General features: G+C 40.4%; 3 protein-coding genes across 4 annotated transcripts in view; 1 reads left to right on the top strand and 2 right to left on the bottom strand.

Annotated features, from left to right (window-relative positions):
* Window positions 1-11,102, bottom strand: part of LOC6581302 (hippocampus abundant transcript 1 protein) — a 16,683-nt gene extending 5,581 nt beyond the window's left edge. Inside the window, exon 1 of one of the 2 annotated variants that reach the window (XM_015161754.3) lies at window positions 10,439-11,102. In XM_015161754.3, coding sequence (XP_015017240.1) covers window positions 10,439-10,516 — 78 coding nt within the window. In that variant the 5' untranslated portion in view covers window positions 10,517-11,102. Of the gene's footprint in view, window positions 1-6,644; window positions 6,660-10,438 lie in introns of those variants that run through there. The other variant, XM_015161755.3, reaches the window with a different exon arrangement.
* A 123-nt stretch (window positions 11,103-11,225) lies between these two features.
* LOC6581301 (alpha-1,3/1,6-mannosyltransferase ALG2) lies at window positions 11,226-12,720 on the top strand. Its single transcript, XM_002007007.4, has 2 exons — window positions 11,226-11,357; window positions 11,435-12,720. The coding sequence occupies exon 2, from the start codon at window positions 11,442-11,444 to the stop codon at window positions 12,696-12,698; it is 1,257 nt and encodes a 418-aa protein (XP_002007043.1). The 5' UTR covers window positions 11,226-11,357; window positions 11,435-11,441; the 3' UTR covers window positions 12,699-12,720.
* A 196-nt stretch (window positions 12,721-12,916) lies between these two features.
* On the bottom strand, window positions 12,917-16,040 carry LOC6581300 (ubiquitin carboxyl-terminal hydrolase 5). The gene is made up of 2 exons (XM_002007006.4): window positions 15,417-16,040; window positions 12,917-15,024 (listed from the first exon to the last, which is right to left on the bottom strand). Exons 1-2 carry the CDS (start codon window positions 15,919-15,921, stop codon window positions 13,061-13,063), a joined length of 2,469 nt encoding a protein of 822 aa, XP_002007042.1. The 5' UTR covers window positions 15,922-16,040; the 3' UTR covers window positions 12,917-13,060.
* Between the last annotated feature and the right edge of the window lie 337 nt (window positions 16,041-16,377).

Here is a 16,377-nt window from a genome sequence, read left to right as displayed (position 1 = left end):
TGAATTTGCTCCTGATTTCACTAAAAATTATTGACGACATATCCGACAGATCGAGAAAGAAACCTACAGCAACGACTGCTCGCTTCGACTGCGCCGTGGGCACTGAACGACCGGCAGAGCTTTTTGCAAATGAGAAACACCAATGCAGGCGCTAGAGTGTGAGCGAGAGAGCGTGAGTATTAGCGTTTGAGGCTGCGCCTCGGACTTTGCAGTGAAAACGAAACGAAGAACAAAGAGATTGCCCAAAAATACATTAGCAGCAGCAACAACTAGCATAGGTACTTTTGTTTTTTTTTTTTTTGTGAGGGGGAAGTTTAGCGACTTCGGCTTTCAATTCATTTGTTCAATGAAGGGGGAAATTGAGCGAATGATGCAGAAAGATGAAGAGCAAATACACAAAAAGTACTTGATGTACTTAATGTACTCAATAGCTGCTGCTGTAGTAAAACGAACAATAAGAAACCACAAAAAAAAAAGCCCAAAAAGTACTAAAGACGTGTGTTGAAGTGGGAAATATGTCAGCTACTACAAATAGCAAAAAAGTACGTTGTAACGAACAGGGAAATTAATGACCGAAAAAACTCGAAAAGGTATTTTTGTCAAAGAAAAACTTTAGTGTGTGTGTGTCTATATGAAATGAAGGGGAAAACTGAGTAGCTTTTGCTGTAGATAACATTTTATTTAAAAATTAGCAGCACCCCGTGAATTGTGATATAAAATTAAAATGAACAAAAAATAGCACGTTTAACTAAACGTTTACGAGCTGAGCCATAACAATTTGCGAGCTGATCAGAGAAGCAAATAATAAATAGAAATCGATGGGAAATATTTAACAAGCACTAAACTTGGGCAAGTTATTATTGCACAAATAATTTGTGCACTTTAAAATTCCATATGTTCAGTTTTCATGTGAATATGTTAAATAATGAGAACGTAACTATTTAAAAATGCTTATCGCAAAATCTAATCCACATAAACCTAAACAAAATTAACATTAAATTGCGCTGCTGCTACTGAAAAATTAGATAAGTCATCAACACAAAAAAAAAAAAATCTGTCTGGCAGAGCATAAATCATCGCAACGTGCTCAACCCCATGGAGAACGCAACGATCAGCTCCAATCAGGTCAAGTGCAAACGCACAGCAAGTAAATAAATGGAAATGGAAGTGGAAACTGGCCAAACAGTCCACGCAACTCAGTTGGGACAGTGTAAAGGGGGTTAAGCAAGCGAAAAAAAAAAGTGAAGCAACTGCGATAAGAAAAGTTTCTGAACCGAACTGAGATACTTTTTGTTGACGCAAGATACATTTATAGTTAATTAATTTGCAGTCCCGACAAGCACTTGTGCTGGACATATACCCTGTAATTTGAGGCATGCATTGAACTAATGCAGATTGTCATATTGAATTTTCACTATTCATTATTATATTTTTCAAACTTTTAAATCTATCAATCAAATTATATATTTTTTTTTGTCTTTTGTCTCATTGATTTTTAGTTTTGTAATTGGGTTTCTTCAAATATTCACAGGGTAACTGCCAATCGAATAGTTGCTCAAGTATAGCCCTTCTTTTGCATATTTTCGCACACGCAAATGGCGAACCAAAAAAGAGTTTTCTGTTTGTCGTGCAAGGTCAAAACTCTTTTTTTGGGGAGCTTATTTTGCGGTCTGCTTGAATAATTGATATGCATGAAGAAGAAAAATTGTGTTTGGGCAACGAATTATACGTATTTCAAATGGCAGTGGTAGGTTTTCCACAAGCCTAAAGGTATGCAGTAAAAACTCCCAAAGGAGGGCAAGGCAACAACACACTCAAATACACACACACACACATAGTCTCAGATATATACACACATTCAGCTGGCATTAGGCAGCTGTCGGAGCTGTCATTCAGTTTGTCACCAACTTCCGATAGTGAATGAATTATAGGCTCAACTCTTTTAGCGCTTAGGCTGTCAGCATTTCAATTAACAAAGAAGTTGAATGAAAAGCCTGAAAATGCTAGAGCTCTGGCAGGCACAGCCTGTTGCTAGCACAGGTTCTCTGCCCGGGGCATACTCAATACATGTGAAATTCTCGCACAATTGACAAACCAATTCAAGGTTAGATGAGTGCAGCAGCCGCTGCTTGTTGTTGCCATAGCAGCCCGTGCTTTAAATTCGTTTCGAATTCAGTGACGACAACAAATGCATGACCATGCGACGTATACGTAATGTGCCACGAGCAGCAGACAGCTCAATGAATAAATTGTTATTTCAAGTGTGAAAAGGAAACTTCAATAATAAAGAAAACAGTATTATCATTATAACTATATATTATATATTTTAGCATGTTTGCTATATACATGTACACATCTGTATGTAATTAGATATAAATATAACTTTTATAAATGGAAAAGTTTTAGAAACATATGGAACTACCCATTGCTCGTGCAATCTAAATGAATTCAAGAATTAGAACTGTTTTTGCCTTGCACTTGGCCACGTTTGCAGCTTCGCTTATGCCATATGCCGCATGCCACATGCCACATGCCATTTTCCATTTATTATTTGCCATTTTCCTTGCACCACGCCCCTGAAGATGCCCTAGGCCTTGTTGGCTGCTGACAACCCGCTGTCATTTCTATAGCATATAGCAGAAAGTTGAGCCCAGGGCCGGGTAGCCACGACTTTTGCTGTCACGATGATGCGATTTGATGTGACTGCCAGCTAAGCTAGACACAGGGACAGAGAGTCAGCTCAGTGCATGCACTTGCCATTATCTAACTGACCGAATAAAATCAATAAAATGCACATTCATCATCTAAATGACACTGTCCATCTCTCTTTCTTTCTGACTTTCGCTTTTGCTGTCTCTCTCTATGACCCTTTCCCAAACGCATTGCCCAGTCGGCCAATGGGCCAGGCCAGTAGCAATTTTGGTGGCAGCTTGACACTTGCTGGCCAAACTATATTTAATATTGCAAACGAACGCAGGCTGCGCTCCCAAACACGCAAAAGTTTGTGACACTATGAAAGAGTGTGTGAATGTGTGCGAGCGCAAGAGAGAGAGAGAGAGAGAGTCTATGTGGACTAAACAGGAGCGGAATTCCCAGTGATTGGCGCATGTTTAGGACTGAAATTTGCTAAACTTTATGACAGTTTAAAGTTGATTTGAAATTGTAATATGAAATAGAACAAAAGTAACAGAAGTAGGAAAAATTTAATAGTGCCTACTTATATGGTAGTAAAATATAACAACTATGATACCAAATTGACTTTGCTATGACTACTGTTACCAAGTTTTAATGAATATAACTACGCGTAAATATTATGAATTTTACTATGATTATTCTCATATTCTCTTGAAGCGTATTCGATTTTCTTTACAAATAAGTTTCGAATTTTCTCTTCTGCTGCCTTTGCTCTATTCATTCATTCGACTGCTTGTTGCTCGGGGCTGTTTTTATTGATTAACAATGATTATGATGCAGCCTGAAATACGAGCTGACCTTGCATGCCACATGCCTGCAAAAAAACACGGCAGTTCCGTTCCGCTGCGCCTCGAAATTTGTTGACAACAGCAAAATACAAAAGCAAAAAACCGAATGAAAAAAGAACCTGCAGTCAGGCAGTTAATTTGCATATGTTGCAACAGAATATTTTGGCAGCACAGCCAAAAAAAATAAAAGAGAGAGTATAAAACAAACGATTGTCATTTTTTTAGCTGCCTCGTGAAACGAACCAAACGGAATTCGAAATTTTAATGCACTCCCTAACGCAAATACCAGTCCATCGCATAGGGTATACAGGGAGTGCCTCGGCTGAAGAGAAGGCAATATTGCCAAGGACATAGCTGCCACAAGCCTAGCCAATGTGACTCATCGGATGTATGAATAATATATATATATATACTATATATTAATATATATAAACTAACTGAGATATAGATATATAAACAAATATGATAAATATGAAATTTCATTCAATTAAATGAAAATAATTTGTATATATCTAATTCATTCATTATAATTCCATAATATCTATCATGTCACCGTCTGGAATGTGATATACAAATAGTAGAAAAGCTGACTCTGAAATTTTATTAATTACTTGACATTGACAAATACGCATTTCACTTAAGAAGCGTCTTAAGCAAACATATAGATGAGTACAGTAAAAGCTGTCTAAGGGCGACAATGAAGCTATTGATTAAATTGCTTGAATTATTAAATACTAAATTTTAATAAATATACAAGTTATAAAGTAATATATGAAAATTTATAATAAAAATAGTAAAAGTGAATCTAATAATATTAAATAATTATTAATTACAGAAATAAATCAATTTTAAAAACTAATCTTCAAATATGATAATTTCCAAGACAGACAGCTTTAGATATGAGGCATTAAAATAATTCTAAATATAATATATAATAATTCTAAAATTTGATTACTTTTTATTTACATATATATACACATTTCAATAGCCAGTTTTGCCTATAATTCGATTCCTAAAATTTTGTTATAGATTCTCATAGGCCTTCATTCTTGAATTTATGTACATTATATGGCGGTAGCTGGTATGCCCATGCAACTGCTCATCAATCACTTCGTCAATAAGTCAACATAATCGGCTTGTGTATATATAGATATAGCAAGTATATGCCTGTGCTTAACTTTAATTTGCAGTTGAGGGCACATCAAATAAGGAAAGACAATAGCTTAGAGCTTGTGCCTGTGCCTGTGCCTGTGATGGGCTTTCGGTTTTGCGGCATTGCGCATACGCCGCATTAGCCACCGAAGCTGTTCATGAACTGCGAGACAAAAGCAGCCAACAACGAGCCACAAATTATGGCAGCATGTGTGTGTGTGTGTATGTGTGCGTGTGTATTATCTAACGACATGTCATAAGAGCTGACAGTAGCTGTACCCAACTGCCTGGCTGCTGTTTCCACCAAGCTTCAGCTCTCAACTGGCTTATTCCTCGACACATCCTGCATCATAATTGATTAGGGCAGACTAGGACAAATATTGGTCTATGCCATAAGCAAAATCCGTGTCAGCTGAATCTCAAGAGCCCTGAAGAAGGTGCAGATGCAACGCCACTCTACAAAATATGCTAATGAATCGTACGATTCCATTGAAGAGCAGGCAGACAGACTTCTGGCTTTGTTTTTTATTTATTTGCCACAAAGGTTTATTGAACCCTTGCGACGCGCCATGCGCAGCGTTAGCAAAAGGTTTGAGTGCGGGCGAAGACGCCGAAATGTACGTATATAAATTATGTATCTTCTGTTTTGCAAACTTTTACTTTTATGCAGTGTAGATTTTCACAACATATTTACCGCATTTAGGAGGGAGACAGTTTCAAAAGGTTTGATGTAATAAATCCGAATTTTTTAAGCAGTTGTATAGGACATTTTGAAGAAATAATGATGACAATTAAGTATACGACACTTGATATCTATGCAATCTTCTATATTTATCTAAAGGGAACAAATCATTTAAAAAAATTTTTTACTATTGGAATTATTTTTATTATAAAACCTCCTATGAATAAGTACAACATATTATTGTAATTATTTAATGTACAATAATTATTAACAATTAAAATTTTAAAAAATTTAATAAAATTCGAAAAAATTTGCAACAAAAAATTCATTAGAATATGCATTGATTTTCTCCACGCATATTGTGTATACGACACGTGGCCCCAAAAGCCGTAATAAACAAATTGATTAAGAAAGAGCATCATGATTAAGAATACAATTACGATAAACATTTGATTGCCGTATGCAAATATGCCGATGCTTGGGGAGCGCTGCAATTGAGGTCAACGTGGGCGGGGAGGGAGCAGGCAGCACAGCTAAAAAAGGGAGGCATGACCGCAGCTCATTTTATGAGCCATTTTGATTTAGTCATAAACCTAAGCAAACCACACAAAAGGCAGTGCAATGAGCTGAGTCGAGATAGATGGCTACACAATGGATAATGAATATATAGCATGGGGCAGCCACAACAAAAGACTTTTTTAATGTACATCTGCTTGCAGCAAGGCGCTCCAAATGCTAAATATTGCTGCAGAACGAAAGCAGCAAAGGACTGTAGAAACAATAGCCAACAGAAGCGAATGCTGGTCAAGGCAGTGAAAGTACAGAAAGGACGCAGCGTGGAGCTACGGAGATGATGCGAGCGAAGAGGGGCGCAACGCTTTGGTGGGCGGCAAAGACAAGTTTGAGTGACCTTCTTCAAGGAAAACAACACGAAAGGCAAATGCGTGTGCGTGTATCGACGCGTGTGTATGTGTGTGTGTATGTGTGTGTATGTGTGTGTGTGTGTGTGTGTGTGTGTGTGTGTGTGTGTTTGCGTGTGCTGGGTATATGGCGACATTCGGTCGTGTCTTAAGGCAGACACGAAAAATAGCGCTGAATGCCAGACAGCAGCAACAACAAAGAGCAGAGGACCAACAAGAGAAGCGAGACACATGCCACATGCCACACCAAGTACGTTGGCCACTTAAGTACAGCTACAAAATATTTTGCGTAACGCAGCAACAACAACAATGACGATGATGCGTGGCAGCAATTGAAGTTTAAATTTTTCCACATAGTTTTTCCATTTCCACTTGAATACACGTTTATTTCTTTCTTTTTCAACTTACAGTGAAACTGCAGGCAAGCACACACACTCGCACACACACACTTTGTTACAATTGTAACATATTATTTAAATAATTGTTAATCGAAATATTATTTGATATATTCCAAATTTAATTGTTGCTTGATTTCATATATTTGTACGCAATCGTTTATTTTCTTTAACGTCGCACTCCGATCGAATTAGCACGCGAAAAACTGAATGAAACCAAAGAAAACTCAAATGAAATATGAAACGAATTATTTTTGTGTATATTTTTCTTTTGTTAAACGACGACGATGGCCAGCTTGATGATAATAATAACAAAAAGACGCGAGAAGGTTTTCCGAGATAGTTGTGCGCTTTTCCACATGCTGCGTTGTACTCAGCTGGAAAAGCGACGACAACTTATTTTTTTCCCATTCTTGTATGCAATTTTCGCGTGCGAACTGTGAAGCTTTTGAGGCGCACAGAGCTTTTCATGTATAATTATTTCGACTAGCTAAAAAAACGAGGGGAAAATCAAAGCACATATATATGTGTTAAATAAATAAGAAAGCAAACAAAATTAATTATAATAATTCATGAGCATTTCGATAAAATCGTTATAAATTATTAAGTATTGTTTATTCAATTGAACAATTTTCCGGCGCCAATCGACTTTCACTTACACACGCATACGCACACACACATAGCCCAACTCCCACACATTAAAGCTCAGCTTCGATTATTTCACTTTCGTGTCTGTCTCTCTCTCTCTCTCTCTTTGCTCTTTCGCTCGCACATATTTGCTCTATAAACCTGCTTTCGCGTCTGCATTAAATTTCCCATAATAATTCCCATTCCGTGTTTACTAATTCCCTTGTTTGTTTGCACACTTGTTTGTTGTTGTTGTTGCAGCTTCTGTTGCATGTCACTTGCGGGTGCACGGTTCGTACACGCGCACCCGCCGCACAAGAGAGCCAAAGAGACCGAGAGACGAGCGAGAACGAGAAAGCTTTCGCCTCTCTTTACAGGCATCCGCTAGGTCGCTGACGGCGAAGCCAAAAAGCTGCATCAAACGCCGCACGCGTTTTCATTTCGCTTTCTTTGTAGATTCTGCGCGCTCATTTTATGAATGAAAGCTTAGCGCCACAAAATGCACCAAAAAAGGAAATATTTCTTGGCTAACTGTGAATGAGTTCAATGATTGTTCTTCGAGAATATGAACGACTAGGAAGCCACCCTGTATATTAAATTCAAATTATTCTGAGGCATTAGCAATGTGATTTGTTAATTTCCTTTATTATTTATTCTACGATTCTTGACGAAATCAAATTCCAACTAAAAGTCCTTAAATAAGTTCAAGGCTACTAAAATTACTATGAAAAAGCCATTAAGTAAATTAGCTGCGACCAACAATAGTTATTACTTCTCCGACCTGACGTATGTGTAATGTGCTCATTACACTGTGCTGCGAGAAATTTGGCTTAAGAAAAACAGTGATAACAGTAATAATCTATACATAAACCTAGGCTTAAATTTACTTATGTTTATGATAACTTCATTTTTTTCATGAAATATTATATATTAGAAGTCTGGGCACCTGTTTTTGCTGTATAGTGTGTATATACGAACATGGCGACAGGCTGGCTGCCTTTACTGCGTGTAGAGTTAGCGGCTAATTTTCTTGAAATTAGACTTCGCAGTTAACATAGCAGCATTAAATATGCATAGCTAAGGGAGGGGAACGGGTTAGCAGAATAGGGAGTGGAAGAGCCAAGAGTAGAATTTGGCCTGTTCCGGCGAGTGTTGTTCTACATTTTGTATATATGTAGCTGTGCAATTACGCGCTGTAGTTGGTGCTGAACTGGGTTGGGAAAAATTGTGATTAATGTAACATTTACACGCTCACGCATATGTATGTATATATACAAATATATACGTATAAAGGGTGCTGATTTAACAGCTTCGCCTAATTAGACGCGCTCATTGTGACAAATTGTGAAGGTACTTGGCAAAGTTCATTGCACTCTCAAGCAATCAAGCAGAAGAAAATAAACAACAATTCCACTTATAGTTTTTCACATCTTAATGAGCTAATATGGAGCATACATAATAAAACCCGAAAACAAAAACAGAAAACAAAACACAAAAGGCAAAACCAGAAACTGAGTCAAACACAAGACACACAGAACAGCTTTTTGACGAAAGCGAAAGCCGAACACGAGCGACAGTTGCGTCGCTCTCGCTCCCACCCATTAAACAAGTGGTTTGCTGGAAGAGGTCAACGTTGAATTGATTATGAAATTTGACACACAAATGTTCAAGATCTTGCGCTTTCTGCTACGTCTCTCTCCATCGCTCACTCATTCTCTGTCTGCAGCCGACAAGTGCTGGCAAACATATGACTGCGCTTGCAATGGAAACTAACTAACTGTTCTCACATAACAGTGCACTCACATAAAGTGATAAAAATCATTGAATAATTAAATAGACAAGCTAAATATAAAGTATATAATATATGAGACTATGATTTTGAGCTATACATTTTTATTTTAAAAAAATGTTAATTGTTATTGTGCTCATTATATATTGTAGCACGCAAGTTCTGCTGATGTCAGCGAGTCAGCGCGTTGATGACTAATGAATAACTCCAAGGCAAATGAATATCTCCTTATCAACATATATAAAGTTTTTCAAAGCGTTCATATGGAACGGAATAGACATTTCTTTATAACCGTACATTGATTACAAACTATGTATGTCTATACAAATTATATGCATGATGACTTGCGCCGCACTTTCTGCTATTCATTTTATTTGACTTTCCGATTAGAGTCACAAAGATTTATAGATAATATCGCATGTTGATAAAAGGAAAATAACCAAAATAACATTAAAAGGAAATTCACTAAAATTGGACGCAATCACAATTATTGAAATAAGCAATTGAAGCGTTTAAAGTCGTTTTATAATTTTCTCTAATGCGGACTAAGCATACGGCACACGAGGCGTGATTCATGTCGAAATAAAGCGTGAGCGCCTGCGTCTGATAACAATTTGCTTATTGGCATACTTCAAATTAACTACAGTATATACTCAGTAAGTGTTTCGGGAATTACCCAATCACCAGGTACAAAAGTTGTTAGTCATACATATGGAAAGTATAGTAAATGGAAAGTATAGTAAAAGTTAATATACAATATTTCAAAGTTACTATACATAAGTATACCATTTATTCTAGATTTAATTATTCATTAAAATTATAAAAGAATATACTGTACTATGTTCCGGGGCCTGTTCGTTTATTTGGGGTTTCCAGACATACCCACAATTGTAAAGGTATGATAAAGTAATCAAAGCTCTAAAAAATTTATAATATGATTATATACTTTATCTTAACTTAACATATACATAGAAAGTTTATCAGAATTTGTAGAAATAATTTGATGGTATATGTGCTAATATACTGAACTTTATATTTTACAGATTTTTTTTCTGATATACCAATATTTGAATATGTTATATCTATCCAATAGATCGGCCTTAAAATCATATTTAATTATAAAATAATTCTTAATATTCCATTTTTCCTCGGTGAATATAACAGTTTTAACAGTTCAATAGCATAGCTGACCAGACGATAGGTTGGCTTTATCAATGTTTTGCTGTAGTCATTATATCAGTTGCACAGGTGTGTTTTTTAAGGGGAGCTCAGTGTATTCACGTTGTTACACATATACATTTCCATATATACATATCCATAATACTAAACTAATATATTATTCTATCTATATATGGGCATATTCGCATATGTTTATAGGTATTGTTACTTACGGTAAATATGCTGCTCTTGTGCGCTCGATTGCGAATGACGAGGCCCGCCAAAGGCTTCTTCACATAGATTTTGGGCATCTCGTTTTATTTGCTAGATACGTGGCCCAGCAAATAACTGTTTGTTTTATGTGTACTTGTGTGTAAGAATGTATGTGTGGCTGTCTGCGTTTAGGAATTGTGTTTTCGTTACAGTTGGGCTAATCGCAGCCGTTGCTAAAAGCCGAGAAGGAGCCGAGGCGGGTTGTTTTGTTGTTTTTTTTTTTTTTTTTTTAATGGGTGTCACATCAACAACTACAGCAACTTGTATACATTACACTTGTAGCTTCTACTTTGTTAATTACTTAATATTTTGGAGTATTCTATTTGTTGAGCAACAACAAGGCAGCGCGCTGGTTGTCGATGTCGATGCCTGCGCTTGTTGGCAATTTAATTGGCGGCTGCATCATCCCACTGGATGAAACGTCTCAACATATAAATGTTTCTTTATGTGTATGCGTGAGAATTTATAGCAACACACCGCTGACAACGCCTCTTTAAGGCGGCAGCACTTTTAATTAAAATTGTACAAAATTAATTCGATTTTTACAGAAAATTTAATGCGTTCGTTTGCAAACACGGGCCGAAATGCGAGCACAGCGTCTTTGTTACCGCTAAATAATGGCAAAACGCGTTTGGAGCTGCTTATTCTAGGATTGCCAACAAGAATCAATATCGATATTCAGTCGGACAGTTTATCGATAGCTATTCAGTATTCTTGTTTTGTTTGTTTTTGTGGTTTTTGAAAAGAATGCAATTGAAGAGTTGTCAGTGTATCGCAACATAGTATCTTATCGATAGGTGCAGAAGATCCAATATACAATCTTGAGTTGATTTTTTTTATTTTCATTTTAAAATATAATGCAATTTGCTTGACAGTTGGGTATGTTAAATAGCTGATGCTTATGTTGTTCGTGTATATGTATTTTGTTATTATTATATGTGTTTGTTTACTTGTAGCAAGAAAATGGTGCGAGTATTGTTTCTGCATCCAGATCTGGGAATAGGAGGCGCAGAGCGTCTCGTTGTGGACGCCGCCTTGGCACTGAAGGAGCGCGGCCACGCGGTTAGTTTTTTAACGAATCATCATGACAGTACGCATTGCTTCAAGGAAACTGCCGATGGCAGCTTCCCTGTACAGATTGTCGGCGATTGGCTGCCACGCAAGCTCTTTGGGCGTTTCTATGCAATTTGTGCCTATGTACGGATGATCTATGCGGCGTTCTATGCCAGTTTCTTTATGCCCGAGCGTAAACAGGTGGATGTGGTTATCTGTGATTTGATTTCCGTGTGTGTGCCAATATTGAGACTGGCGCGTCATCGGCCTCGTGTGCTCTTCTATTGCCATTACCCGGATCAGCTGCTGAGTATTCGAGAGGGTCTGCTGAAGCGTTTATATCGAACACCTCTCAATTGGCTGGAGGAACAGACCATTGGCCAGGCGGATAAGGTTTTAGTGAACTCCAAGTTCACATTGCGCGTCTTCCAGGACACATTCCGACGGCTACAGGTCGTACCCGATGTTCTCTATCCTTCACTGCATACCCAGTACTTCGATCAAATGGAGCGAAAGCTGGAGCAGCGATCGGCATTGTTGGATGAGCCAGTGCATCCACGTGTGCCACGCAACTCCTTCATCTACCTGGACATCAATCGCTATGAACGCAAGAAGAATCATGCACTGGCTTTGCATTCCCTCAACCTGCTCCGGGATTTGCTGCCCTTGCCGGATTTCAAGAGATGCCGTTTGATCATTGCCGGTGGCTATGATACGCGCTGCACAGAGAATGTGGAGCATTTCGCAGAGTTGGAGCAGATCACAGCTGATTTGCACTTAGAAGAGCACGTGGTGCTGCTGCGTTCACCCACAGATGAGGAGAAATGCAATTTGCTGTATTCCGCACATTGTCTGCTCTATACGCCGGAGAACGAGCACTTTGGCATTGTGCCACTGGAGGGCATGTATTTCTGCAAGCCGGTGGTGGCTCTGAACAGTGGTGGACCCACTGAAACGGTTGTGCACTCCTCCACGGGATTTCTGTGTGAGAATCAGGACAAAAGCTTTGCCGGTGCCATGCATCAGCTGTTCACAGATGAGGGGTTGCGCTCGAAGATGGGCGAACAAGGCCGCAAGCGAGTGCAGCAAAAGTTCTCCTTTGGAGCATTTGCGGATCGTCTCAATGAGATTGTCCAGGAGTTACTGGCAAACAAGAAAGATGAGTGAATAAATGTGTAAGAGCAGCAAATCAGGAGTCTGATGGGACTGGAGTGGGAAAGGAATGAAGCTTAAATGCAGATCTGTTCGAAAAGAGGAAGGACAGAGGGCCAAATGGGGAAGTCTTCATGCTTACGCTTATCTAGCTACTCCATGTAGCTATCTCTCAAACGGCTCAGGAGATTCGCTAAGATTCACTATAACCCAACTGGACTTTCGCTGATAGATTCTGGGGTTGTTGCTATTGCGGATGCTTTGCCTTTATTTCATCTTTCATTTATATATATTTATATATGCTTACATTTTATATAATTCATACAAATCCTAAGAATTGCTGCTTGGGGGAGATCATCTCAAATTCTGTCGCTGCTTTACTCATCGCGCATATACAGATACAGGTAGCCCAGATCCTTGGGTGGATTCTGAGACTTGGCTACCTTGGTGTCGTTGAAGATCACCCACTCGCCCTGTTTGCGTATGTGGCAGACATAGTGACCCACCTGGGCAGAGGTGCCCATGTGAGAGATGAACGCCACCAGTTTATATTTTCCGGAGCCATCGCGATAAGAGCTCCCCGCTGCAGTTGTGGCGGCTGTAGTGCAGGCTGGTGCAGCCGCTGGCGCATCATCAATACCGGCGTCGGCATGCGAGAAGATCCAGTCGGTGGCTCGCTCCACATTGCCATCGGTGGCCTTGAGGGCGGCCGTCGCTTGGCGCTCGCCAAAGCCCATGCTCATGAGCATGGCCAGTGACTCGGGATTGGCAACGAAAGCGGAGGCGGCGCCATCACCAATGCGATTATTTGGCACCTCGAATGGATCGGAGATATCCGCATCGGCAATGTGTTCCATTAGCCAATTGGAAGCAGCCTCCAGTCCGATATTCTGAGTATGGAAACAAGCGCGTTTGCATGCCTCCTGTGGGAAGCCCATGTTGACCAGCTCCGACATCACATTCTCATCGAAAACAAACGCCGGGGACGCTGCAGTTGCAGGTTCAGGCAGTAGTTCCTCTCCTGGTTGAGGTCCAGTCGAGCGCCAGACACTAAGATCCAGCTCATCCGGCATATCCACCGAGACATCAAGCTTCTTGGGCACCCAATCATCGCCAAGCGTAAATTTGCCCAGATGAATCATCAAGAAATCCGGCATGGTGGCCATGCGCGTCGTCTTCTTGGCCGTCGTCTTGGCATTTATGGCCGTCGAATAGAACTGGTCGATGATCTCGTTGCCAAAGAAACGCTCCAGACATGCCTGCAGCGGAACCTTGTGCCGCACCAGCTCACGATCCGGCAGACGTTGCCCACTAGCTCGTGCTGCCTGCTCTCGCTCCTGATACTCGCGCACCTCATCCAGATTGGTGGCCTGCTCAAGGGGAATTGGCAGTCGGAAGCTGTACTCCTCACGGGTCTTATATTTAACTTTGTGACTGGCCATGCACTCGACACGATCCTCAAGCTGGAATTTGAGAGCATCCGCCGGATTGAATTGATTGCGGGAATTGCGGTCGAGCAGCGTTAACAAATGCAAATAGAAATCATTGGCGTCCTGCTGCTGCTTGGTGCTAAACTCGGGATGATTCTTGCCCACAATATTCTTAAACATGGCCGGTGAAATGCCCGTCATGTGCTCCATGTCCAGCGTGTTGCCCACCAAGCTGCTGTACTTTCCCGAGAGCAATCCATTGCCCAGTTTGGCCATCTGTATATTGAAATCATTGGCCGGATCACTGGGAAAGCTCTTGAAGTACTGATCGGCGCCGCTGCCAACGAAACGCTTCTGGAAATCAGGGATGACAAAGAGCACCTGCATCACACTGTTTATGTAGCAGGAGTTGCCCAGATTTCGCATGCCCGTATAGCCAGGTCCGGCCAGCGGCTGCAGCTCGCTCTCGCTCTCCGTCAGCGCAGACCATTCACCAATGCGCTGATTAATCTCCAGCTCCAGCTCGACCATGGATTTCTCACACTTCTGCATGGCCGCCATATTGATGCCAAAGTGTTGTAAATGCTTGCTCAAGTGCGGATCTAAGACCATATCGTCCTCCGGGTAGGAGAATACATCCGATTTGCCATCGGCCGAAATGGTGCCAAGCTTAACGGCCAGCGGATAGCCAGTCTCTCGATAATGCTCTACTGCGTGATCATTTCCTCCGCTGCCATCAAAGAACTTGCGTCCACATAGGATGGAGCCGTCTGTTAGATTCAGCCACAGATTGTTGGTCAGATCGCATTTCTCGCACTGCCAGCCAGCTGGCGGTATCTTCTTTCCATTGTCCAGCTGTTGAAGATTCTCTGCGTACTTCGAGGCCTGACGCACCTCACCATCCCATGTGCCTGCAAAGATAGTCGAGTTAGTTTAACGATGTTCACGATTAATCAGAGATGTGAGACTAGCTTCAATTTACAAATGGCCAATCAGCGAAATTCGATATGAGCTTCTTCTTCACTCACACATACATATCAAAGCAATTGACTGTAAGTAAATACAATGTTCTGCAGTGCGAGCGAATAAGAGCAGCGGCCATCGTCCTCGATCTTATTGCATAGCCGCTCGAGCAATTGAGAATAAACAAACGCAGAGCGTATGTGGTGCAAGCGAATAAGAGTAGAGGCCGTCTCACTCGGTCATAGTAGGGGCAAATATTTGCACCGATACAAGTGTGAAGTTATTGTTTCAAATGTCTCCAGTCACTGTTTTAGAGTTGATGACTAATGCTTTCGCTTACCGGTGAGTGTGGCCTTCTCGAGCTTTGCTATGGCAGAATCTGCTTCAATGATTGCCTCCACCGCTTGGGTGACACGCATGGGCAGCTCGGGATCTGGATAGGGCAGCTTCTTATCCAGATGGGGGGCCACCACAATGCTGTACGTATCCTTAATCTCGTACTTCTTAGCCAAATCAGTCTCATTGTAACCGCCCTCGACGCCAATGGCAAGACGCGTAATTTTTCGCTCCGGCCCGGCTTCCGCTTCGTCCAACTGCGCCTTCACATTGGACTCGCCATCCTTCAGTTTCCGCTCGCGTTTAATGTGCAAAAACACAACATTTCCGGTTTTAGCGGCATATTCATTCACGTACGCCTCCCCGAAGCCGAGGAAGCTTTGCAGGCAGACGTAGAGGCCCGTCGGCGTCTCCGGGTTGTCGTAGGAGAAGACGCACTCATCTTTGTAAATTGGTGGATTGCCACACGGTACGTTTACCTTGGATAAATGCTTGCGTAGCTCTTCCATAACTTGCAACAAAATTTATGTTTTTATTTTTAACAAATTGTGAAATGAAAATCTATTGAATTTCCTTGCAGCTGCTGCTGCGACGCTTTTGCATTACTTGGCAGAATTCGAAGAGATGCCAACCTGCTCGAAATACCACCCGGCCAAGTTACTCACTGATACATATACTCACTTTACTTTGCCGGCAGTCAGCCAAAAGCTGACTGCTACGTTATTTAAGCAAACAATTTGAAATGTCCGTTTGAAATTGAATATTCATAAATTGTGTTCATCTACATTTTCATTTATTACGCTTTTTGAAAATTTTAAATTCAGATTACATGCTTATGTTTGTTTTGGGTACATACAATTTGTATTTCGATAAATATATATACTATAAATATATATGTTGCTGTTTTGTTTGCAATTTGTTTTTGTTCTTGCTGATTTATTTGTTTTTTGTTTATATCGGCATTT

The sequence above is a fragment of the Drosophila mojavensis genome, unplaced genomic scaffold (assembly GCF_018153725.1).
Source record: "Drosophila mojavensis isolate 15081-1352.22 unplaced genomic scaffold, ASM1815372v1 contig_74, whole genome shotgun sequence".
NCBI lineage: Eukaryota > Metazoa > Arthropoda > Insecta > Diptera > Drosophilidae > Drosophila > Drosophila mojavensis.
Note: the sequence above shows the minus strand (reverse complement) of the source record. Positions and strands in the feature narration are given on the sequence as shown.

What these genes read in the sequence shown, in the direction of transcription:
- LOC6581301 (XM_002007007.4), top strand. Translation starts at nt 11,442, where the DNA reads ATGGTGCGAGTATTGTTTCTGCATCCAGATCTGGGAATAGGAGGCGCA.
- LOC6581300 (XM_002007006.4), bottom strand. Translation starts at nt 15,921, where the DNA reads ATGGAAGAGCTACGCAAGCATTTATCCAAGGTAAACGTACCGTGTGGC. An exon ending in CGAGAAGGCCACACTCACCG is followed by an intron (nt 15,025 to 15,416) that starts GTAAGCGAAAGC and finishes CTATCTTTGCAG; the next exon opens with GCACATGGGATGGTGAGGTG.